At 30.5% G+C, this 20,044-nt stretch overlaps 2 protein-coding genes, 1 long non-coding RNA gene and 1 other non-coding gene across 4 annotated transcripts; 2 read left to right on the forward strand and 2 right to left on the reverse strand.

The window, feature by feature from the left end:
- Positions 1-1,959: 1,959 nt before the first annotated feature.
- On the reverse strand, positions 1,960-2,031 carry TRNAH-GUG (transfer RNA histidin (anticodon GUG)). The gene has a single exon. It is a non-coding gene; the product is annotated as a tRNA-His (tRNA).
- A 416-nt stretch (positions 2,032-2,447) lies between these two features.
- On the reverse strand, positions 2,448-3,257 carry LOC121115420 (uncharacterized). Its single transcript, XM_040709625.2, has 2 exons — positions 3,154-3,257; positions 2,448-3,061 (listed from the first exon to the last, which is right to left on the reverse strand). The coding sequence occupies exons 1-2, from the start codon at positions 3,163-3,165 to the stop codon at positions 2,612-2,614; spliced, it is 462 nt and encodes a 153-aa protein (XP_040565559.1). The 5' UTR covers positions 3,166-3,257; the 3' UTR covers positions 2,448-2,611.
- Positions 3,258-7,710: 4,453 nt separating this feature from the next.
- On the forward strand, positions 7,711-8,462 carry LOC121114178 (uncharacterized). The gene is made up of 2 exons (XR_011779088.1): positions 7,711-7,853; positions 7,918-8,462. It is a non-coding gene; the product is annotated as an uncharacterized lncRNA (long non-coding RNA).
- A 5,824-nt stretch (positions 8,463-14,286) lies between these two features.
- On the forward strand, positions 14,287-20,044 carry LOC121114177 (uncharacterized). The gene is made up of 5 exons (XM_040708050.2): positions 14,287-14,850; positions 17,263-17,465; positions 17,528-18,625; positions 18,686-19,201; positions 19,579-20,044. The coding sequence occupies exons 1-5, from the start codon at positions 14,457-14,459 to the stop codon at positions 19,807-19,809; spliced, it is 2,442 nt and encodes an 813-aa protein (XP_040563984.1). The 5' UTR covers positions 14,287-14,456; the 3' UTR covers positions 19,810-20,044.

Here is a 20,044-nt window from a genome sequence, read left to right on the forward strand (position 1 = left end):
ATAATATTCGACATTAGATGAAAAAATATTTTGAAAATATTATATGATTTTATTACAATTCAAATGACGTATAAGAGGTGCAAATTAGCGATTGTTAATTTATGGGTAATTAAAATAATGCTTGAAAATTAAAAAACATTTCTAATGATGTGAACAAATATTATATTTTACCAATAGAGTTTCACTAAGTTTGATTAATAATATAGAACAAACATTATTTAGCATTACAATATTAGTAAGAGTTAGAAGTGTAGCAAAATTTGAAGAAAAACAATAAAATTATTAAGCTCAGAGTTGACTTGTATATTTTTTTTTTTTAAAACAACAACAACATAATTTGAACTTTTTATGTAAAATTTTACAAGAGAAAATATTTTTTCAGAATATCATCTATAGTTTTTATAGATAATGACGAAATAATTAAGTGGAAAGTTAGAATTGTGAATATCAACATGAAAACGTTAGATTTGTAGTTGTTCAAAATACAAAGGGTCAATATAATATCTTATACTGTATAGATGTATTATATTATGAATTAGTACATTAGCACTTACAAATCCAAACCAGAACTCTTTTCTAGATATTATGCATGCTGTATGTAATCTAATAATTCTTAAATTTGTGTGTAAAATATTAATGAAACAAATTACTCGAGGATATATATATTTTTTATTTATTGTTAAAATAATTTATTTATATTCTACAATACAAACAGTGTAAATAATAAATACACATAAAGATAAAAAGTAGATCCTATAAATAAAAAGTAACAGGGCAATTACGTTTAAAAAAACATAAATGAACATTATAGCTCATATTTAATGTCCTGAAGTAAAAAATACCTGATATAATATTCAAAAAATGTCTAAGCATCACCTAAAGTTAATAAAAAACGACGATCTCTTCTTATCATTGACTTGATTAGATTAAAATATTACCCGGACCTCGAAGGAACAAATGTGATGATATTTCAGGCCCATACCCAGAACGAAGATGATGACAGAGGGAACTCTTAACTCTTCCACATCTAATGGAGAGTCAATATTTAATTGTTTTGCAATCAATGATTTAATATTTAATAAAGCAAACTCCACGGCTTTGTGACCAGGAGAAGTAATTTTATTACTCTTATAAGCTCAAAATAATATCTTCTGTCAAGCAAACTTTTGAATTTTGATAAATTATATCAACTGAACAAAGAAAATAAAAAGACAAATCTGCAGATTGTATTTGAATGCAACTCTTCAAGAGATTGCAACTGTCAAGCTAGTATAGCTAGGAACGGTTGCAACAATTGAGTTATCAATTCAATATAAAGATATACAAAATAAGTGCTCCATATTCATTATATTATAAAGGAGAAATTCACTTTCAAAAACTACTTATAATTTTCTGCCCTGGTCAAAATCCCATACTTGATTTGAAGTGTAATTAAGAAAAATTTTAAAGAAAAATAAACCTATACAGTAAATTAGAAATACTTGTTGCAACTATTCCCTTTGTGCTGAGCATCTGAAATTTCTTCAGTCAGTGTGAGTTTAGGATTTAATCAAATTATATTAACTGATAACAAAAGAATCAATAATCGAAATGATTTATTTCACAGGAGAAACAATGAAAAACTGAATGCCTTTCTAGAAAGTTAAACTGATTCTACGCCTCAAAAATAACTTTTATTCAATATCTGAGAGAAAAATTAACAAAACTAATTTACTTTTGTCAAGAATATTCTACACTGTAATATTCAAAAGTGATATATATATTATGTATCAGTAGCTTCTTTTATTTGAGAGAAAAAGGCACCAATGCAACCTCCTATTGTTTCAACTGACCCCGGTCTCTTCTACATATCATGTTCCGAAAACATATCATATAAAATGCATTTTTGATTTAAAATATTTGGGTTTTCTAGAATAGCTTTCACTTATTCCTGTAGAAAAGATTAAATCAAAAAATAGCTGCCGTGACCAGGATTCGAACCTGGGTTACTGCGGCCACAACGCAGGGTACTAACCACTATACGATCACGGCTGACTAATTGATGAAGGTAATTTGGAGATATAGATATATTTAATCGACATTACAGTACCCTCTCGCACACACAGGACACACCCTCGGATGATGATATTAAGACAGTATTAGTTAGCCTACTTCAATGATTCCATCACACATCAACTTTTATTTTTTTTTATTTTTTTTTTACAGGAAATCTTAGCGGATGAATTAAAAAAAGGTACGAGAAAAAAAATTAAATTTTTTTTATTTATTTTCTAATCACATAACATATACTGTATTTATTGTTAATTTTTTGGTTGTTAAAAAAATAATAGAGATCTACAATAAAAAATAAATATATATGTATATGAGAAAAACAACTTTCAAATTGAATCACATCACTAATTAGAAATTTTTCCTTGCATCATGATTTAAAATCTCTTGACCCCAAATTGTCAAACAATTCTCCTAAACTTTATTACTTCCTAGTTGGTTTGATAATTTATTTATGAATAATATATTCAATTTTCTTTTGTTTTTTAATACTTCTTTTCTTTTTAACTCGTCCATTATTTATAACTCTACTCTTCTTGAACAGCAGGTTCCTCAACACTGTTCATGGGCTGAACAAAGGAGTTTCCATAGGGTAAGGTGTAGTATGTCTGATATGGAGAGGGATAGTGGAAGTATCTGTTGAAAGTAGGGGCTGAGGAGCAGCAGAGTAGTAAAGAGGAGCGTGAGAAGGACTCATACTAGAGTAAGCAAAGCCCTTGAATGAGGGACCAACAGAATAATAAGGATAGGCAATGGGGACAAATGGGCGCTCGGCAGCTTTGGAAACGGCCTCGGCGTTCTTGTAGAGGCTTATGAATTCCTTTTTGGCTTCTGCAACATCCTTGGAGTCTGCCAAATAGGAATTCACAACTGGAACAGGGGCTAATTTAGCATGTTCTCCCGCAGTGGCTTCATCATATGCAGCTTGGAAGGCGGTTTTGGCTTCCTTGACCTCAGGAGTATCTTCCAATGGGGCGGACATAGCTCCAGCAATGAGGAAAGCAGCAACGAGCTGGAAAACATAATATAAATACATTAATACCTAATTTTTATCCAATCAAAAGGGAAAACTTTTTTTTTTCAAAGAGAAGAAGAATCAATTACCAAGATTTTCATGATTTATGATTTAAATGTGATGATGATGACTGAAGCTCAAAATGAAAACTGATGTGCTTGGATCAAAAAACACAGGGTTTATATATACTTTGATTCATGATGGGTACGCTCTTTTCTCACCAACCTACAACAATAACAAAAAAAAAGTGAGTTAGTTGAAGGGAAATTGGTGGATGATGCCATCAACAAAAGAGTCTATAATTTCTTGTTTTCATAAATATCTTTTGTTAACTCATTATTCCTTAGAACACTTTTTTTAAATTTACTATAACCTTTGTATTATAATTACATTTCGACTATATTTTTAAAACTATATAAGATTTTATCTATTTTATTTATAACGTTAGGTCTTTTTTTTTTGGTGTAAGTTATGTCATATTCTCGATAAATCCTGCTGAAACTACTGTTCCCATAGTGTTTTTATGAAGAATTTTAAATGTGATTAAGGTGTATCTCCTTCCCTATCGTACGAAAAGATAAATAAAGAAGGTCTGAAATTAAGTAGTAGGTAGCAAATTATGTTAATTAGATTTTATATCTGTAAAATTTAAGAGATGTCCTACAGGGTAGGACAGATATATGGCTTTTAGAGAAGGATTTAGAAACACATTAATATTTTTTTTATTTTCAATAATAGGCAAAAAAAAAATTATGGGGGCTTCTTAAAAAAAAGATTTTAGTGACGCGGCCGACCCGACCTATATCCAAGGAGAGGAATTCAAAATTCTAGGAGGTCCAATCTCTGTTTTTATTATATAAAATCCCAAAATTTGGTTAGTATTTTTTTAGAAAAGACAATAATTTTAAGCATTTAACACCTGCAGAGAAAGGAATATATAGAAAACCTCGTTACTTTTATTATATCTTGTAACCTTTCATGCGAAAATAAATATAAAAAGGGCCCAAAATTTAGCCAATTCTTCCAAACTATTACAGTTGGAAATTTTTTACAGTATAACAAGTGCTAATTCAAACTCAACCAATCAACGATGAGGAGAAAAGACGTAGAAACAACAACAACGTACAGCAATATACAATGTGCATTTTTGTGTTAGGGGTAATGTTGTGAAAGGCAACAGGTTTTTAAATATTTTGATCTCAATTTCAGCTGTTAACAAACATAGATGTAATAGAGAAGTTTAGGAGAACATGGTGGTATCTTACTACATACCCTTTGTATTTTGTTGTCAGCTGTCGATTCCTGCATCTCACTTAATATGTCATTCCTATTTCATAATAGATTCTTTTTGATAAATAAAGAAGTTATAAGTTACACTTAAAGAAGGGATCTGTGTAAAGAAAAAACTATGGATACTATGGAACTATGAAAACGAATAGAAAAGAAAAAACAGTTGATGCGTTTGCTTTACTTCTCTTCTGTTCATTATTTATTCAGCTGTGGTGATGTTAACATCTTCTTTAAAAGAAGAATTATTCTCCATCTTTAGTTAAAATTGATTTATTTATGCATACAAATATCAATCGGTCATTTGCATTACAAGACCTAAAGGGCCACCATAGGAAGACTCATCCGGAATTGATTTGGTCTTACATATGTATATACAAGTCAATACTTGATTGATACATTTGAGTCAATTATAGGCCTTGAATTCAAATTTATGGAAGGAGTGTAGAAACTCCATAATTTTAAAGATAGTTTAGAATCTTTATTTGATTGATTAGAACAAGGCTTTTCAACTAAGATCTGTCAATTTATCATTCTTTTATTGGGACGATCAAGTTTTGCTACTTTAAGTGCAATTTGCAGCACTTCCGTTGGGTTAATAGAAATGATTTTTTGATATAAACAGACAATAATTCGTCACAAAATAAAAATTTAATCCACACTCAATTTTGGTTTTTGATATAAACAGACGATAATTCGTCACAAAATAAAAATGTAATCCACACTCCATTTTGGGAAAAGTAATTCAAGCTTGTTTTTGGGTAAACGTGCAATTTATTATTTCTATACTAATGAAAATCGTGTAGATTTCTCTGTATCAAAGTTTCGTTCTTGGGAATAAACTCACAAACGACTGACCAATCAGTGTGAAGTTTTGTAAGTGAATATTTAACTAGGTTCTTTGTATCCTGGGAAGAAAAAAAATCCATTTTTTTTGTTCACTGTATAAAATTTGACCGCACCTCATATTTTCTCTTTCTATTTTAAAATTGGAGACAACGCCCGCGAATATTTGAAATTCAGTTACTGCAACCTTTTAATATAAAGGAATAACTTAGCTAAGTGTGGAACGCTTTGCAATGCAAAGATTATATTATTGGAGAAGGAGGAGAGTGATTTCGACTCAATTAGTACATTAACTCAATTAAGTCTCAACGTAAGATTAGAAAATCATTGGAGTTTGTAGGGTATAATTCTATTTATGTATGTTTATATTACTTTTCTGTTTCAGGAGTTAATGGATTTGATGACATAGATGTTCCTTCCTTTCCTTCATAACTATTACGTTCTTCCTGTAGTTATATTATAATATTTCATGGTAGATATAAGAAAAAACTTAGTGCTAATCTTTATTGAGATGTGATTTCCTCGAGCCTCATCTCGTAGTCCACGGATCGACTCTAAGCTTCCCCCAGAAATACTTCATAAATGGCATAATAAGACCTTTGATTTACTTTCGTGATCTTCCAAAGTATGAATTCTCCGAATATCTCAGAAAAGTGGAGATCAATCTTGTTCTTCTCTAATAATATATTCCTTGGTAATTGAAATTCCCTTATTTTTTAAAAGGTTCGGATGATTGAATTTCAACCATACGCTGTTGCTGTCTCCAAGTTCGAGATAAAAAGAGAAAATATGGTGTGCAGGCAAACTTATAGAATTTACTCCTTTTTTTTTTCTTTTTTTTTTTTGCAATAATCCTTCAATTACTACAATTACGTCACATGAAGTTTTGCATAAATAATATTTGTACAACTCATTCAATTCAGGCGGGGTGTGAAGAAAATCGGTCCATTTTTTGAGACCCAAAAAATGGGTCTATATATTGAAAACGAACAAATCGGTAATCCATATGAAAACGGTTTTTTTTATGTTCCTTTAATTGGTGAGATGGAGCTGTACTTATTCAGTATAAGTAAACATTATAGTATTAAAATTATTCAATTTGATATAAGAATTACCTTTGAAGCCCATATATATGAAGTGTATTTCCTTCTCTAGGAACAACCGAGACGCAAACCTACACACATTCAGTTCAAAAGAATAATTTCTCCCGAGCACGTTGTCTATTGAGCTACATTGTTTCGTTCGAATTTTTATTTGAGACTGGTTCAGATCGAACTTCATTAAAGAACCGAATTAGTTCGATTTTTAGACCGAACTCCAACACTAGAAATATATACAGATCACGTCGTTATTATTATTGTACAACGCAATCTTCCCTTAGCCCATCGTTTGTCAATTGGAATTTTCTGCACTCAAATTTTGATAAATAGCTTTAAATCTCTTTATAATTGATTTTAATGCATGAAGCAGCATTAAAATACTGCTCAAATATCTTTTAGAATAAATGCAACCAAAAAGTGTTTTCTCGGAACTATTTGTGAAATTTGTAATTTTTGATCAAGGTTTGGTAAATTTGATTAATTTTTTCACTTTTAAGTTATTATTTTGCTTTGTTTATTTACCTTTTTTCAATTCAAGGTATAGGCATTGTTACAAATGTAATATCAGCTGTTATTCCCTACATCACACTCAATCTCATCATAGTTAATGAATCCGTTTTTTCAAACAAAATTTCCTTAAAAGTAATTAATATTTCATATAATATAAAGATCCTTTCCCGCTGTTCTAGATATTTACGAATTTTGGTAGAATTTTTCTTTAAAAGAACAGATGTACAGATAACATTTCTAACCTTTTTAAAGATTAATATCCGAATCCGAGGAACCGAAAGAGAGTTTTACTTTATTTTTTATCCTTTTTTCAATATTTATAATGTTAATAATTATTTATCTTAACTGCAGAATAATTATATCTATTTATTCGAAAGAAAAAAAAAAAGAAATAGTATTTCAATGTATATACTTTTATCGAAAATGAAATTATAATATCAACAAATTAATTTATTTTGGTTAAAATAATTTAGAGTCAATATCAACTGTGTATCAAAAATTTATAATTCACTTAATATTGAAGTTAACATTGAACCCAAGTTCATTAACTACGTAAAAAAAGGGATGTTCACTAACGGAGGGTTTAAAAGAAACCAACTATGGAACTCTTATTGAATAATTGTTGGAAATTATTCGCAGATAAATAGGAGCTGATTCTTTTGTGAACATTGACCTACAATGATGTCATGTGAAGATGTGTTGCGTAAATTATATTTTTACAACTCATAAATCAGGAGTTCGGAGTGAAAGTCATATAAAAATTTGATTTGTATTGGTCTTAAAATAAAATCCGTCTGTAAGGGTCTTAATATTAGAATACATCCATTTATACATTGATACTCCATTATACAGGCCTATCACTAAAAAGTTTGCCTCTTAGGGGTGTAGACCATACACTTAACGTTTATCTAGATATATATCAGAATTTCTCTTTTTTTTTTTTAAGATGTCTAAGGTATAAAATCAACCTATATAACCCAGTTAAAACATGTCTTACATCATCAGTTTTCTACAAGAATTTTTTTGTCCAAGTCATGAATCCATTGGTAAGTTCAAACACCTCTTATATTCAAGAAGAATCCTAATTCAAAACCCTTTTTCTAACTACAGATACATATCATATTACTCGTGGTGTTGTCTTGCACACTCCAATATGGTTCGACCGTGCCCTTGGACATTCAAGAGACATCCTCCTCATACCAAACAAAGGATGATGAACCTATTCAAATAACCAATGCAAAGCAGGAGTTTAAAGTCCTCTTTAAGAATGTGGAATCCAATTCTGAAATCCCCTCAATTCAACCTGATGCCCCATCTGTGATCCCTTATTATACATTCCCAGTTGTGGATCCTACTGGATTTTCTCCAAGGAGTGCACATTACCGGCCTGTGCATTATCGTGTTTATACGTATGCAGGAGCTCATCCAAGCCCCTTCGCATATACTATTCATAATCATGAGAATGCTATTGTGACAGCAGCACTTCAAAATGAATAAAAGATTGTAATTCAGGATATGGATCACTTCATATTTTAACGTAAACTGTTCGTTAGTTTTAATCAGGCATGACTCGTTCATTAATTAATAATCATTATATATTAGACAACTTATGAAATGTAGAAATTAAACACAAACTTTACTCGTTGGAATTACAATTTTAGATTTCGTTATAAATCTGGGCACAATTTATTCATCGCTATACATAGTGTTACCTCAGTAACACAAAATTACCCTTTTAATTGGTTGTCAGCAGTCAATTCCCTCGTCTTACTTTATACGTCATGACTATTTCATAATTTTTTAATTTTTTTTAATACATAAACGATGTAATAAGTCACTTATAATACGTATGTTCCGTTTCCAAAAGGACAGGAATACAATATCTCGTATTCGTATATTTATATTGCGCATTTTATTATATTAATGAAGAAATTTTGGCTATAATATACAAATAGAAATGTAAACTCTTTACTCCTGTAAATAGTAAAATATTAATAAGCAATATTATAATGGAATAAAGTATTATGTAGGATTTCAATATTATAAATATATATTTATAATTCGTTTTAAAAATTGTGGCGAAATAATATGACAGTGATAGTCTAACAGTAGTTTAGAGATAAATAACAGTTGGTAAGACTGACTTATTTGGGTAACTACCACATGATTTTGGGCCTTTTTTGTGAGGGTTTTGGGAAGAAAGGTTGCGTGATACAATAAAGGTAACAACGTATTTATTTTTACTTTAGGGATGTGTTGAACATTTTCATAAATTTGTCTCCTTTTTTGTTTTTTTGTCTCAAATATATAATTAATTTTTTTTAGAAAACAAATGAGGGCCCTTTCCGTTTTCCTCCAAAAATAAAATATAACTTTTTTTATCAAATGACACTTTAATATTTACAAAAATATTTTTACCTCTGTCAAAGGAGTTATATTTTTGCCTCTGGTAGTTTGTGAGCTACCCGGATTATGGCAAAAGTTAAAAATCGATTTTGATCAAACTTGGTACGGATATTATATTATGATTACGATAAAGGGTGATTATGATACAAAACGTAAAAAATGCATAATCGACCATAACTTCAGAACATAAATCAATTTGATTTTAGAGGAAGGTTTTGCATTCTACTGAATGTCCATTCTAGTTTATCATTAAAATCCCTTTTGGCCTTTTATTAATAAATTGAGTTCACATTTATTTAAAGACTTTTTTTATAAAAAAGAATATTTATTTCTATATTTCTGTAGTCAATTTTTTTAAATTGACTACAGAAATAATCCAAATATTCCGACTAAAATTTTTTCATACTTACATAATTAATTAATCCATGTGAGGGTTTGAAAAATATTGTAATTCGAGATAAACTATTAATTATGACACGCTGAATTTGGATTGTAGGTTCATGTGGAAACAACTTTGCACAATGCTTTCCCATGTCCAAATATTCACGAGAAAGACAAAAAGTAAAATTAAGATTCCAAGGTTTTAATTGTTGGACTCAGACTAAAATTGAGGAAGGACATCGTTGTAATTCCTGCCTATATCATTGCTATATACGGAGTGGGATTTGTGTTCATTTTCTTCAATTCATAGCTGCTCGTATCCTTTTATCAACCTATGAGTTTGGGATTTATTTCGGATTATTTGGAGGTGTTCTAAATGATTTATGAAGTGTTCGTATGGTTTTTTAACCTGCTTGACATAATTCCTGTAGTCTTAAGGAACCCATGGGCCCGAGTTATATTGGAGCTTTTTGGAGGGCCCTAAATGCTTTGTGAAGTGGTGGCGGTGGTATTTAACCTGGATGGTTTCCCCTCCCTATTCTTAAGCAACCCATGGACTCTGCCTTCATTTTAAAGTTATGGGCCTAGACGTAGCACAAAACAAGTTTTGCGCCGAGGTATTGTGTTTTTGTTAGTAAATGACTGGAAATTTTCCTTATGGCAATTTTCCACTCTGGGAATTTTCTACAATGCAAATTTCCTAAAACCGTTTATTCAGTTATAATCACTTATGTATTTTTGGGTCATTGAAAGATTTAATAACGAATATTATGAATCATTTTCTATATAAGTATGAATGTGGTGCATTGGTTTTATACGCAGAAAATGACATCTAGTAAATTTCAAGAACTGTTCAGAATTTAGATCATTTAAAATAAAACAAAGAATATGCGTAAAACACCCGGATTGAATAATTAAATCTAAATTATCCCCTTTTAAATAAATTTAATCAGGTTGTATCTCTATTCACTCTCTTATATCGATTAAATTACCTAAAGTCTTACCCTTATTACACAGCAAATTCAGTATATCACTAAAAATAAGTGGGTGCTGTTTTGATTTTGAAAGTTAATCGACGTATTAATTATTTTATCGCTGGTAGGAACGAATTACTAACTTGGAAAAGGTACAAAATCACGAAAAAAAAGTGGTGTGACCAATATTCAAAACATAGGTTACTGCGGCCACAACGCAATGTACCAACCACTATATGATCATGTTGGACAATCCTATAAGAATGAAATAAAAATAAAAATATATCTATTCAACCTAATGTTACTCTCTCGCACACATGGGACACGTCCTCGGAAGATGATATTTATATTCAAAGGTGAAAATCCAGTGTGGAATGGGCCTGTTAAAAAAAAGAAACCGAAAATCAACATAGTAACCTTAACCATTTGAGGAATGTTTTGGAGGAAAGAAAGAATAATACTCTAGACGTTTCATTAGATCGGCTATAATCAGCTGAGACAAGAGAGGAAGGGAAAAAAGGATATAAACAAGGACATTACCTAGATTTACTCCATTGTCGATCCCCAATTCTACTCTGAGTCCAACAAGGACTTACAATTATATCTCTGCAACAAATCATCAGGGTCTTTTATGAGCACACACAAACGTTAAATCAGGTTTCGAATATAATATTTAGAAATGGAGGTTCACTACTCAGAAATTAAATAACCATGACAACTGAAATTATAAAATTGGTTCTTTATACTACCAATTACAAATTAAGGGGACAGCTAAAAAAACACACCGGATTTACATGTATGTTTATTTAATATAATAATATAAATTATAAACTATCCTTGCTTCTGATTAAGGAATATGCATCAAAGAGTGTAGGAACTCTCTGTGGGTGTAATCTTCCTTATTCTATTGGTACAATCATATAATAATATTACCATTTTTTCCTATTTAGTCAAATCCGTCTGTACACCCATTCTTATTATTTCAAATTACATCACTCAAACAGAAAGAGATCTTGCGATTTTGTTAGTAAATGACGGGAAATTTTACACGCTGTCAGTTTTCTCAAGGGCAACTTTCCTTGAACATGAAAATCCTATAATGCCTAATTTTCAACTGGTTTTCCAGGTAGTGGGGATCTTAAAGGATTTAAAAAAAGGTATTTGTGTGGTGCAATATATATATATTTTCCATATATTTCATAAAAACTAACTTGTTAATATACCTCCCAACAAAATAGATTTTTTGGCAAAAAAAAAAATATTATTCGCCTATTTTCCTCCCTTAATATTAACCCTGAAAAGTATAATAAAAATAATCATTCAAAAGCACAAGCATGTCCATTCTGGTTACTCAATAATTTTTCTGCTCATCTGAGCAAAGTAGCCCATTCACCAAAATTTGGAACTATTCAAAAAAAAAATATTTTTTAATAATTTTCAGAAAATCATGGAAACTATAAGATATAAGTGATTTTTCATGACTTAAAAGATTAATTAGAAGCCGGAAAAAGTTCAAAAAATATAATAAAAGCCATTTTTAAGCTTTTAACGATGAAGTAATTTCAATACTTTTTATATAATTTTAGAAAAAAAATATCAATATTGGTTGATGCTTATAATTAAATTGCGTAAGCACCAAATAATTCTTAAAGATTATAAAATAAAATACGCCTTGTTACTTTAATAGTATATATAAGAATGATTTTGTATACATTTACTTGTTTGTAATACATCCTAGGTACTATGAATACATAAATAATGATAAGAAGAATCACACATCAAATATCAATTGGCAAAATCAGGTCAAATATTATTCAACTGCTTAACATCAGTTCCCCAATAGAGATTTTTCACAAGGTGGTAGATGATAAAGGTGCATCGCTCATGATTTTTATAATTTGATAGAAGTAAGCAGTCCCATTTTAATGCTGTAATAAATATATGGAAAATGCTGGACCGCATTTGTATTTTACTCTAAGATATAACTCAAAATGTAAGATTTTCTTCTTGTAAACTGATCATAACTTATGATCAATGCTTATGATTCATAAGCAATTTATATGAAGACAAATGACTAATGTCCAGATCTATAATAACATATCTAAGACATCATTTTATACAGAAATCAAATTCGGTTTGAGTTTAAAATCAAATCAAAATTATATCTATGAACTAATTCAAATAAATAATGGTACAACCGGTTTATTCGAGCAACATTTTAGCATTTATTTACGCATACTGTAGACACATTTTACATGTAAGTGCATAATGTTGTTATTTATGTTTGTTATCGGAGTTTTTGATTAATTTGATAACTGTCAGAGCCGTTTTAAACTCCTAATTTCCTTCTTGCTCTTCAATTTAATGTTCAGAGCTTTGATTCGATTTCCTGTACGTGTTTTTGCATAGAATTTGATCATTTCTACATAACACATCTTTCCCGTCTATCACCTTGATTTCTTGTCTGTCCGCTCTGTCCCGTGAGTCATTTAGTTTCTAGTAAAGGACTCACGTAGTATTTCTTGAGTAGGTAGAAATATATTAAAATACAAGTAAAATCGGGATACAGATCCTGTCTACATCTAATAGGCAGGATCATAAATATATGACACATTTGGTATATGACGTAGGGAATAGTTTTAATTAAAAGGACTCAAGTCCTTTAGTTTTAATAATAATCAATGTACCTAAAGGACTCAAGGGAGTACCTTGAGTCCTTTAAATGTACATTTTAGCGATGATCTATACTTGTATTTTGATCTTATATTATTGTAGTAGTACCTACTTCTTCATTCATAAGTATATTTGTCAATGGATGATTGTAACCCAAGCCCCCAATACAGTGTTCATTACTTTCAAGCTCTTCCTCCGGTCTGTTGCTCTCTGTACTTAGTAGCAAGTCTTCAAGGAAGACCACAGTAATTTATATCTATTTAAGGTCTTCCTTAATATATTATCTCAGGATAAAATACATACCGAGTGGTCCATTAAAATCTGAACACTTTGAACTTTAAACTTTAACATGATATAATTTATTAATTAAGAGTAGAATTTCAACAAAATTAATTCTATAAATAGATGTGTGTCTGAGCTCTCGTTATCATTAATGTAGACACCCTGAGTATCAAAGATGGCTTCCAGACAGTCCCGTCGGAAGGCCTGGCACTTGATGCAGATGTATTCTCGGGACAGTCTGTTGTGAAACCCGAAGTTCTCTTGCATGGGCCCTCAACGACTTTAGGGGATTCGCCCGGGCTGTTACCTTTAATTCCTCCGGGTCCAGTTTAGCCTTTTTGACGGGAGCCCTTCTTTTCATCTCCAACTTTTCGGACTTGTTGACAGTGTAGACGGTGGTACTGAAGACTCCCAACAGCTGGGAGTGCTTGAATTTAAATGCATCGATCATGATCAAGTGTCATTTTCTCGACTTGCACCTAGGCTAAAGAGCTCAGATTTTTTTGTTTGTAACTAATTGTTTATGTTTTAATGTATCGAAATATGAAATAATTTAAATCAATCTACTCTTATTAATTATTGAATTAGTATGTGTTCAGATTTCAATGAGCCACCCGGTATTATCTGAGTACTGAGTAGAGATGAGAAAATAGTGCAAATCTTCCCAGCTTATGACATATTATTAATGAAAAAGAGCACTAATATCCAGACTGTACTTTTTTAAATGTATATTGACGAGTAGTTCGAGAATTTTCACATCTCTATTGTTGAGAAAGGAGAAGCAAAGCTTTGATTGGATGAAAGAAGATAAGGAAAGAAAGAGAAAGGTTTTTCATTGGAGTCAATTTAATGAGGGCTCAAATAGAATATTTGAAAAGGATTTGACTCTACCTTGTGAATTGTGTCATTAAATAATTCATAATTCATGGGACTATGGATGAAGAATATGTCATTATCCTGTCCATCATTGGACTCCGTGGTCTTCCTACTTGCATGGCCCGGGCAGGTCCTCGAAAATACAAGGTGATTGCCAACTTCAAAGAGACAAAACATGAGACAAAAGAGGTGAGTTCAAGTTCCTCTACTTCTTTGGAGTTTGCCGAGGATTTGGCTTGGACCACGGATCGGAACACCTATCATACTTTGAGGAGTAAGAAGGTGCCTATTCGGATAACTGTGTTTGAAAGGGATGTGAAGGTTGGAGCATTAGTTTTGGACTTGCGCGAGACGTTTCCTCTTCCGGACCAAACAAATCCTGAGGATTTCTTCGAGTCCAAATCCAAATGGTCGCGTCTGCTTGGGTCTAAAAAAGATCCCACTCTAAGTGGTAACTCCTTTAAGGGAACACTGTAAGGAATGAATAGACAAGTCTCTCTTTTTTTTTTGTGCTTGACGGGAGTGCAAAAGAAGTGTTTCTTATTCATACACTGTAATATTTGGGGGGGACTTGGAATTTTTTGAAAAAACATATTCAAAAATTTAATTCTAAATTGGAAAAAAGTTAAAATACTCCCAGCCAATCCTACAAAATTTATATTTTTTGAAAATAATTTAAAACTTAAAATTTTTTAATATAAGATTTAAGTAATTAAATTTCAAATATTAATTTTTTGGAAAAAAAAAGAAATGAAAATTTCGCAGCTATTGTATTATAAATGTAAAAAATTTTGGAGAAAAATTTCCAAAATCCATAGCTATTTACAGAAAATTAAATTTTTCGGAAAAAAAATTGAAAAAATTAAACTAAATTTCAAATATGAAATTTTCTAGTAACAAGCAAAAATTCCTGAATGTGGGTGGTGGGCTACAATCCACCCCCTGTGGATGCTCCTGTACTAAATGATGTATATAGTAAATTCAAAGTTTAAGCCTCATAACATCTTAACCATTGTCACAAACTATGTCCTTCTCAAAGATCAAGGTCCATCGTGGACACAGAGAGGGTGAAGAAGGGAGAAGAGACAAACATGTAAAGGGGCACTTAGGTCCAAATATATGTTAAGACTAGAATTTTGATTTTTTCTAAATGAAATATTAATTTTTTTTTTTTTAAATCTTTCTCTAAGTTAAAAGTCAAAAACATGCGACGGTAAATTTAATATACTTTGCATTCATACTTAAATATATGTATTGTGTGCTACAAAGAGATGATGTCAGCTCACTATCCCAATCTGTTCAAAAGTTATGGTCGATATTGCGTTTTTGACCTTTTGTATAACTTTGTATATAGTGCGGTATGTTCCCTCATATCGTGTTTTTGTATATGATGATAATAAATTATAAAGAACTATACATATATTGAGGTAAACAAGAATTTTTGTAGTCGTTGATGAGTTCGAATATATTATGACCAAGATTAATAGAAATACAAGGTTTTACCATATCGCTCTTCCGACTGGTGTTTGACTTCCACCACGCTTTTTATTAGTGATGTTACAGAGTATAACTGTTACTAAGAGTAGCTATATGTCGTTTTCCTTGGCTGTTACAGTTAGAGTACCGCTGTTATACTCTATGACATAAAAATCTATCTTTCTAGCCAAGTAGTCGGTACGGTAAATCAAATTGAAAATTCTAGAAAGCTTTATACATGATGGTCTAACCTTGTATCTATATTAACCTTGATTATGATAATATATTCATATAATATATAATGTTGGTTCGGTCCTTATTTAGGATGTAAAATCGATCCTTCGTAATGTCAGTGAGTGTGTTTTTCCTTTTTTTATGATTCCATTATGTAATAGTGTAAATTATATAATATGTTCACTTTTTAATGCAAAAAATAATGCTTTTTGCAATATATGTTCAATAATCTTAATTTATATTTCATATATCTTATTTGGCTTAACGATCCATCGATATAATAATTCCTAAAGCCACGTTATGCGAAATCTGCAGTGTTTGAAACTGCGTTATGCGGGAACCTCTTGTACATACACCATTACACAAGTTGTGGCCAAGCCAATTTCTCCATATAATCAAGAGCAAATCAATTTCCCATCAAACTAGCACGGTTTCAAAAATCATAATGCAGTAATAATCAGCTCTTTTTTCAATACTAATTCTTCAATATGGTAGCTTTTTTTTTTCTGAAGCCAACTTCATGCAATAAAAACAAGGAAAAGCGTTGTTAGAAAAATTTTCAATTTTTTTAATTGAATTATGAATTAACTACAATGTTATCTTGATTTTTAAAGTTATATATTATGTTTTTCATTATAAAATTGGATTAAATTAACCCTTAAATGCTTTATAATAACGGGAAAAAATGATTTTTGGATTTTGTTTTAATTATTAATTATCTACTTAGCGTATTTTATGATGCAAAATTATACCAAAAATTTTCTCACAATTACCAACAGGGTTGTTATACATGTAAAAAAAGTAGCAATTTCACACATTTTAGTTAAATATTGTATAAAAGCTGTAGTTTTTTAGCAAATGTCCAACAAACAAAATTTTAGGGTTAAAAATTTATAATACATATTCGATGTATTTGTTTGATGTGTAACTTCCTATATAAAAATTTAATTATTTTTGGAAATGGGAAGGTGCTAAAGTTTGAATTTAAAGCATTTATTTTATAACACTTTTGCACTCAAGTCAAAATAAGCATACGACAAAAAAAGATATCGTTTCATATTCATTTATTGTAGAATCCCCTGCTCTATATTATCATTTCTTTTTTCATGCGTTTTTCAAAATTTTAATTTTATACTATTATTATTTATTACAGATCCTCCCTCTCTCCAATGGCTTCTCACTCTAAAAATTCATCCGAAAGAAGACTCCACCACGGAGAAATCGACTTTATCGATCCCCTCTAATAACGTTAAAATCGCATTAAACGAAAAAGGAGGTTTCTTTGAGATGGGATCCAATCCAATCCAAGTGTTTCATTTGAAAATCGAAATTTACTATGCTTCTAACCTTCATTTGGTAGTTGTTTAATTCATTTATTTCATTGTACTTATCTAATGAAATTGTTTTTCTGCATCCAGGCTGTAAATAAGGAATTACTCTTTGGGGAAGAGGAAGAAAGGTTGTTCTATTTTTCATATGATATTTTCGGAGAAACAATTACGACAAAGCCTTTCACAGATCTCAAAGATCCCCTTTTCGATGTTGAAGAAGCTGTGATAAAAGTGCATTCCTCTTTTCCGGATATTGTACAATTCTTTACACATGGATCTCCATTCTGTGTTTGTGTATGTTCCAAAAAGTTTGTTCTTGCTAAAATTTATTTTTCTCTGGTTGAATTTTTGGGATTGACTGTGGAAAATTTGACTCAAAAAAAGATACTTGAATCCAGTCAGGTATTTTCTTTTGATAATAGTGAAGATGCATCTTTAGGGATTTCTATTTCTCTTGTTAATATGGGGAATACAGATGCTGCATTTGAAAATACTAATTTAGCAAATACGAATGGTGCTGTATCAGAAAATATTAATTTGAGAAATACGGATGACAGGGCTTCAGAAAATACTCATTTAAGTGATGATGGTTTTTTTCAAGTACGTGAATCTAACGTGTATAATACATCTCAAATACAAAATCCAATGAGCACTCAACCAAATTCTTCAAATGATATAGAAGTATCCTATAGTTTATCCATTGATTTAAAAGCCATTGAATTCGATTCCCTTCCTGGAAGGAATATTAGACTTCGTTATAAATATACACCTTTGATCAAAGATACAGAGGTGGACTCCTATGACTTTTGGGTTGAACCACATACACGAAAATTTGTACCATACGGGGGTTGCAAATTTGCTTTTAAAGTAGAGCCTTCTATTTGTCTCAAAATCTTAAAAAATAATAATATAGTCGTTAAAGTATTGGACGTGAATAAGAACCTTCAAGTTATTGGAGAATCTGTTATTGAGCTGTTTAATCTTTTTCATGGTGAATCCATGTCTAACAAGTCTAAAAAAATTGAAATTACCTCACCTGTGGTAAACTTTTGTAAAAGAAAAATTGGATCCTTATCGAGTAGTGTATCTCTCTTGGTAGATTCGAATGATGGCGATAATGTAAATAAACATACTCCTTTGGAAACGGAAAAGGACGAAGGCATACGTGAATGGAATCGCAAACAAGTAAATATGAACAATTAATCTTGCTTAATATATTATAAAGCTTTTATTCTTTTCATACAGTTATATTTACTTGAAGAGCAATATCGACTGCAATGGGAAAAACATGAATCGGAAAGGAGTTCTTCGATTCAGGCAAAGTTGCGACAATTTAATCATTTTCAGAAGACTCTTCAAGACTCTCTTAAGAATCAACGGACTTTAAGTAACACGCTTGAAGAGAAAGATAAAACAATACAAGAACTGAGAAGCAGGCTTACATTGGAGTCCAGCAAGTTCTCTAAAAGGCATAAAGAAACGAATAAACAAAACGAGGATCTGAGTCAAGAAGTCCAAAGGCTCTTAAAAAAGATTAAAGAATTCGAAAAAGAGAGAGGCATTTTAAAGGATAGTTTAGCTAAAAAAGATCGAAGAATAAAACTATTAGAAAAGGATCTTCAGAGAGAGAAGGAGGATAACTCCAGGCTCTGTGTTGAGCTGAAAAAACGGGACGCGGAAATCTCTGAATATACAGATAAAGTATCTGAACTTAATACTCAACTAAGAATAGCTAAAAGTCAAATAGCTGGTCATCAAATAGTAAGTGAGAATTAGGGGTGTTTACATGATTATATTTTTATATTATTTTTCAAAAAAAATCCAAAAATTAAATTTCAAATACTAAATTTTTTGGATAAAAATTTCAAATGCTCAATTTTTTAAATATTAAATTTTTGTGGAGAAAAATTTCAAAAATATATAGCTATTAACAGAAAATTATTTGTTTTAAAAAATTTTCAAAAATCAATGGCTTTTTACAGAAAATTTAATTTTTTGGAAAAATAATTTGAAAAAATTAATTAAATTTTCTACTATAAAGCAAAAATTCCTTAATTTGCCCAAAACCCCTCCAGCCTCTCTAGACGCCCCTGAGAATTTATGTATAGATTTTTAATACAAAGTCCTTGCTTTTTTAGGCGGTAGACAAACATAAGGAACTTGATACCATTCCTGTCAAACGTGTTCGGTGTAATGAATGCATTTCTACAGAAAAAGAAACATCATCATCGAGCGATAATATCAATAAAGAAATACAGAGGCTTAGTCGTGCAAAAGAAATAATATTAAAAACCGGTGAATATAGTGAAGATTCCTTCCTAATGCGAGAAATAATTAAGAAAATTGAATCCTTACATGAAAGTAAATGAGTATTCTCTATGTTAAAATGGCGCTCATATGAATGCTTTATATTTATTTATTCTAGAGTTTATAGAAATATGCTATATTTTATATATTTTTAAAGTTTTATATTTAGGTGTTTTTGCCAAAAGTTGAATTTTTGTACTCATCTTAATCTATATTAGTTATGTCCAATACTTTTTTAATATAAACCTAATTGCTATTTTTGTGTGTTTGTGTTCAAAAATATAACTTTAAATATTA

The sequence above is a fragment of the Lepeophtheirus salmonis genome, chromosome 3 (assembly GCF_016086655.4).
Source record: "Lepeophtheirus salmonis chromosome 3, UVic_Lsal_1.4, whole genome shotgun sequence".
In the NCBI taxonomy this organism is placed as follows: Eukaryota; Metazoa; Arthropoda; class Copepoda; order Siphonostomatoida; family Caligidae; genus Lepeophtheirus; species Lepeophtheirus salmonis.